Raw genomic sequence first — 6,000 nt, 5'->3', positions numbered from 1 at the left:
AACCGAATAGAATTTCATATTTCTTTTAAAAAAAGTGCAACTGATATCGAATATAGCTTGATAGTTGCACATTTCTTCTCTATCGGAAAACCCGGTTGTTGATTAATAGTTTTGAAAACTAAAAGTGCGGCTCATAGTGTGACAAGATAAATATAAGGTAAAAATTTGTTGCACTTTTGTCTATGAAAGTGCAATACATTTAAATGGAAAAAATATAGAAAATACAAATAATGAGGTAGTTGCACATTTCCTTAAAGTTGCAACCACAGAAATGAAAAAAAAGAATAAAAATAATGAGAATGAAGGGAGAAGGGAGAAGAAAAAATCAGCACAAATACCCTCTCATTTGCTCTGTGTACTTAATAATTGAAACAGATACTAATAAACTATATGAGACTACCGTAGTTCTGTACAACGTGATCAGGCTATCCTAGTGGTTGCGGTGGCGCACTGCTACACGAAAGGACGAGAGTTCAAGTCTCAGCTCTCGCGCTTCATCATTTTTCTGTCCGTCCACAAAGTCTGCACGAATCTCGAAAAAGGATCCAACGGTTTTCAAGGTCGACTGAGACATAAGGAAATCTCTCTCGAAAAAGGATCCAATGGTTTTCAAGGTCGACTGAGACATAAGGAAATCTCAGTCGCCTGAGACTTAGCAAAACCGTTTTTCTAATGCACAATATTTCAGTGGTATATTTCTAAAGATGGGATCTTTTGATGGTATGGATCTAATTCTCCCTAAGATGCAGTACTTGTCATATTTAAAAAATAAATGGGGGTAAATGGGGGTTCTAATGTCTCATAGAAATTGTTTGTTATGTCAGAATCTAAAGAAACTAATTCTGTATGGAGAAACAAAAGATCTCTCGTTTCCGACGCGAATAGATTTTGTTTTTGAATTTTAAAATAAAGATTTTGTTTTTGAATTTCAAAATAAGTATTAAAATAAGTACAATAGAAAGGAAAAAAGAGAAAATGCCACAAGGGCAAAGGCAAAAACGCACGGCAAAGCGCCGTGCGCCCTTACTTTGCACACGGCAAAGAGATTGTCATGGCAATGTCTTTTTTTCTTTACCGTGAATGGTTTCATTGACGTGCGCTTTTCTGTGGCTTTGTCGTGCGCTTGTTGTTTGCCGTACGCCGTATGTTCTCTTTGCCATGCACTCAGCATTGCCCTGCATTTTTTTCGTTCTTTGCCATGCGGTGTTTGTTTGCCGTGCGTATTTTTGCCGTCGGACGACAAAGGCAATGGCACGGCAGCGCCGCAGCGGCCGTTTTTCCCGTAGTGAGATACCGCAAAACACGTTTGCGATACAAAAGATGAAGTAGGTTTTACATGTCTCCTAGGTTTTACTCAGGTACGTTGGCGCGCTGGATCAGTCCCGTTGACGATCAACCCAACCATACGTCCAATCCAAAACCAACAATCTCGTGGGAGATTTTGCCGCCGCCATCAAGTATTATCATGCCTACCTGCCGTATAGTGAATCAAAACTGCCTGACAAGATAACGAATTAACCACGAAAGATCAAACCTAACTAGCAAAAAATACGTAGTAAAACCTTATCCAACATATACGTACGGGCGATGGTTTTCATGCATAAATAGCAGCGTCCCCTGCGCTCTGCGTTGCACCAACAACACCTTCTGCTTTCCTTCCACAAGCGAGAAGATGCGGACCTCTACCTCAATAGCGCGCGCGGCGCTGGCGCTGACGGTGCTGGTTCTCTCCGCCGTCTGCAGCTTCCCCGGCGCGAGCTGCACCAAGGTCTCGTACGACGACCGTGCCCTCGTCATCGACGGCGAGCGCCGCATCATCCTCTCCGGCTCCATCCACTACCCGAGGAGCACGCCCGAGGTGAGTACACGGGCAACTTCTGTTAGCTCTAGAATATTTCCACCCCTAGGGGTTTAGGGATGGAAAGGGATTTAGTAAATCTCTCCATTTCACCAGTATTGCGGGAAGTTTTTAATCTAGACAAAAAAAACAAGAAGGTTTGTGGTGGTTTGTGGGGGGTCTTAGGATCATGACAAACGCACCATTCGAGTCTTTTGGGATCTCGGATAATCCCATGCATTCTTCTGAAATACATAAACTAGAAGTGAACAAACCCTTAACGTTCTTAAGTTCTTAAGAGCTAACTGATGCAACGTTGTTGATTTGCTACTGTTTCTTTGTCGTGCAGATGTGGCCCGATCTGATCCAGAAGGCCAAGGACGGAGGTCTCAACACGATCGAGACCTACGTCTTCTGGAATGGCCATGAGCCACGCCCTCGTGAGGTTCGTACCGTAAACATCACGATATAGAGATCATGCTGCATCGGTTCATGGCTAACGTTATTTTCTCTAAACTAACTTCAGTACAACTTCGCGGGAAACTACGACATCATAAGGTTCTTCAGTGAGGTCCAGAAGGCCGGCATGTACGCCATCCTTCGCATTGGCCCCTACATCTGTGGCGAATGGAATTACGGGTATGTACACTCTGTACGTTGGCACTGCAATTTTATTGTTAAATCAAGCACTAACTTGTGTGTTTTCATTTCCTGTTTTTCCAGAGGACTGCCTGCTTGGCTGCGTGACATCCCTGACATGCAGTTCAGACTTCACAACCAGCCTTTCGAGGTACTACTCCATTCCAGTTCTTGATCCGTGCTGATTATATGCATCTCTCTAAATCCATCTGGCATAAAGTACCTGTGATTCAAACTGAACTATATTGATTTTGTGTATTATTACGTGTTCAACAGCGCGAGATGGAGACTTTCACCAAGCTGATAGTGAACAAGATGAAGGACGCCAACATGTTCGCTGGGCAGGGAGGCCCCATCATTCTCGCTCAGGTAAAGCAAAGTCGACCAAATGTACAGGATATTCCTAAAATCTGGAATGACGAGCTTTCTAACTCTAATGTCAACACACTCGCTCCTCCGTCGCAGATCGAGAACGAGTACGGGAACATTCAGAGTGGCTTGCCCGACCAGCAATCCGCCACCAAGTACATCCACTGGTGCGCGGAGATGGCCAACAACCAGAACGTCGGCGTGCCGTGGATCATGTGCCAGCAGTCCAACGACCTCCCACCCAATGTGGTAAGGCCCCCTCTCCAAATTTCACATGAACAAGTGATGTGTTCGTTTGAATGAACCATATGTTTTATATTTGTCGCCTTCGATCATCAGCTCGAAACTTGCAATGGTTTCTACTGCCACAACTTCAAGCCCAAAGAAAACATGCCTAAGATATGGACGGAGAACTGGACTGGATGGTAAGACTACTTTCTCAGCATATTCACTTTGTCATCTAGGTACAGCAAGAATGAGACTACTTAACTCTCACCAAGTAGGCTTAGCCGACGATAACTTCAATATGTCATTAGGTTCAAAGCCTGGGACAAGCCAGATTATCATAGGCCCGCTGAGGATCTTGCTTACTCGGTCGCCATGTTCTTCCAAAACCGTGGATCAGTTCAGAACTATTACATGGTATTCTCCTCTCAGTGATTGTACTCTTATTTCAACTTAGGCGAATGATTGTTGCATGTTAATTAGTTCCCCACCGCAACGTTGATCTGCAGTATCATGGCGGGACGAACTTTGGCCGTACTACTGGAGGTCCATACATCACAACTTCCTATGATTACGATGCACCTTTGGATGAGTATGGTAAGCTTGCTTTCAGAAGGTTTGCTTCAGGCATGCATTGCAGTCAGTATTCAGATCTAATCAATTTCACTCTGACAGGTAACATTAGGCAACCTAAATATGGCCACTTAAAGCAGCTTCATGCTATGCTGACTTCCATGGAGAAGCATCTCGTCTACGGCCAGCAAAACGAAACCAGCTTCGACGACAAAGTCAAAGTATGATTCTAGCTTTGTTTTTTTTCCTTTACGGTCAGGCATGCTATGTTGTGGTTTACTCTTCTGGTCAATGTAGGCGACAAAGTACACCTTGGACGATGGCTCGTCTGCCTGCTTCATCAGCAACAGCCATGACAACGAGGATCTTAATGTGACCTTTGAAGGGTCTACTTACCAGGTACCAGCATGGTCCGTCAGTGTTCTGCCTGACTGCAAGACTGTCGCATACAACACCGCTAAGGTAGCTTCCTCTACTACCATATATTGGGTTTTTTATATCGAGCAATCTAGTATAAGGTAGTCCTGATCGGTACTGATTGTTTTCTATTGGAACAATGACTCGATGAGCAGGTTAAGACACAGACATCTGTGATGGTGAAGAAAGAAAGTGAGGCGACCCAGGGTTTGAAGTGGTTCTGGCTTCCTGAACTCTTGAAGCCTTTCTGCACCGATCGTAGCGGCTCCTTCAGAAGAAATGAGCTCTTGGAACAGATTGTTACAGGAGCTGATAAGAGCGACTACCTGTGGTACAAGACAAGGTATCTCGGCAAATATCATAGCTCTGTATGTAGCATCTTGTGTCAATATTGTCACTAAACCTGAAACCTAAACTTTGAAATGCAGTCTGACCAGTGGTGCGGAAGAGGAGTTCACGTTGTATGTGAACACCACCGGCCATGAGCTCTATGCATTTGTCAACGGGGAGCTCGCTGGTTACAAGCACTCCGTGAATGGGCCATATATCTTCCAGTTCCAGGCTCCTGTGACAATGAGAGCCGGCAAAAACTACATCTCCCTCCTCAGTGCTACCGTCGGCCTCAAGGTTTTGGTTTTCACAAACCTAAAAAGATCCAGTATCTTTTTTTTTTTTTTTTTTTTTTTTTGCATCTCTGCTGTTTCAGCCATGTATGCTTGATAATTTTCCTATGCTAAAACAGAACTATGGAGCCTCCTTCGAGCTGATGCCCGCTGGTATTGTCGGTGGGCCGGTTAAGCTGGTTCGTCCCGACAACAGCGCCATTGATCTTTCCCACAGCACCTGGACTTACGAGGTACTACAAGATAGTGTAGATCATGTTATGTGCTTTAGTTAGTTTAATCACTGATGATCTCTAACCTCATAGTAATTGACGAAACTCCTTATAAATCCCTGTGTTTTAGACTGGCTTGTATGGTGAGAGCATCCAAATCCATCTGGACAAGCCTGACCTCGAGTGGAGCTGCCACCCCGCCGTCCCAGTCAACAGGCCCTTCAGCTGGTACAAGGTACTACTTTGGAAAACATACAAACTTTTCATGAGATAATTTGTTTTAAAAATAGTGAGTAAATTTTGATTTATCTTTTTCTGTAGGCTTTCTTCCACGCTCCTGATGGTGAGGATGCCGTGGTGGTGGACCTGGCTGGCCTGAACAAGGGCGTGGTGTACGTGAACGGCCGCAACCTGGGGCGCTACTGGCCAAGCTACATCGCGGGCAACATGGACGGCTGCCACCGCTGCGACTACAGAGGGGCGTACAAGACCTGGGACAACCAGGAGAAGTGCCTCACCGGCTGCCACGAGATCGGCCAGCAGTTCTACCACGTCCCGCGGTCCTTCCTCAACGCTCGAGGGCTCAACACCATCGTGCTGTTCGAGGAGGCCGGTGGCGACCCGACCAAAGTGAACTTCAGGACGGTGGTCGTCGGGTCGGTGTGCATCAATGCAGAGAAGGGCGACAGCATCACATTGGCGTGCGCGAACGGTGGGACCATCTCCAGCATCGACGTCACGAGCTTCGGTGTGGCCAAGGGCCAGTGTGGCGCGTACGAGGGAGGCTACGAGTCCAAGCCAGCCATGGAGGCGCTGTCGGCGGCATGCATTGGAAAGGAGTCGTGCACCGTGCACTATACTGACGAATTGGACTCTGCTGGCAGTGAGGGATCCGGCGTGCTCACCGTCCAGGCTACATGCTAGTTGAGCAGCCCAGATATTAGTTAGGAAATTATATACCGATAGCCAGGCCTTAGTTTTCACTCGAACTCTAAAACTATGATTAGAAGATCAGTCTCGATTGCATAGCGAGTTCTTACATATTTCTGTCCACTAAACAGAGCCCGTAAACACGCGAACTGAAAAGTATAAGTTTAGTCTCCCG

General features: G+C 45.9%; 1 protein-coding gene across 1 annotated transcript; it reads left to right on the top strand.

Moving 5' to 3' along the window:
- The first annotated feature begins 1,671 nt into the window (after positions 1 to 1,671).
- Positions 1,672 to 5,819, top strand: LOC127310252 (beta-galactosidase 1-like). Its single transcript, XM_051340935.2, has 16 exons — positions 1,672 to 1,858; positions 2,187 to 2,282; positions 2,364 to 2,476; positions 2,561 to 2,627; positions 2,753 to 2,845; positions 2,942 to 3,094; positions 3,185 to 3,270; positions 3,382 to 3,487; positions 3,580 to 3,667; positions 3,746 to 3,864; positions 3,941 to 4,105; positions 4,216 to 4,403; positions 4,489 to 4,687; positions 4,803 to 4,916; positions 5,026 to 5,130; positions 5,217 to 5,819. Exons 1-16 carry the CDS (start codon positions 1,673 to 1,675, stop codon positions 5,817 to 5,819), a joined length of 2,481 nt encoding a protein of 826 aa, XP_051196895.1. The 5' UTR covers position 1,672.
- The last annotated feature ends 181 nt before the right edge of the window (positions 5,820 to 6,000 follow it).

Source organism: Lolium perenne, chromosome 6 (assembly GCF_019359855.2).
Source record: "Lolium perenne isolate Kyuss_39 chromosome 6, Kyuss_2.0, whole genome shotgun sequence".
Taxonomy (NCBI): domain Eukaryota; kingdom Viridiplantae; phylum Streptophyta; class Magnoliopsida; order Poales; family Poaceae; genus Lolium; species Lolium perenne.
Note: the sequence above shows the minus strand (reverse complement) of the source record. Positions and strands in the feature narration are given on the sequence as shown.

Excerpts from the sequence above, each read along its gene's own strand:
- LOC127310252 (XM_051340935.2), top strand. The coding sequence starts at position 1,673 with ATGCGGACCTCTACCTCAATAGCGCGCGCGGCGCTGGCGCTGACGGTG. Across the intron at positions 2,846-2,941 it reads GCCCCATCATTCTCGCTCAG|ATCGAGAACGAGTACGGGAA; the intron begins GTAAAGCAAAGT and ends CCTCCGTCGCAG. Across the intron at positions 3,095-3,184 it reads ACGACCTCCCACCCAATGTG|CTCGAAACTTGCAATGGTTT; the intron begins GTAAGGCCCCCT and ends TTCGATCATCAG.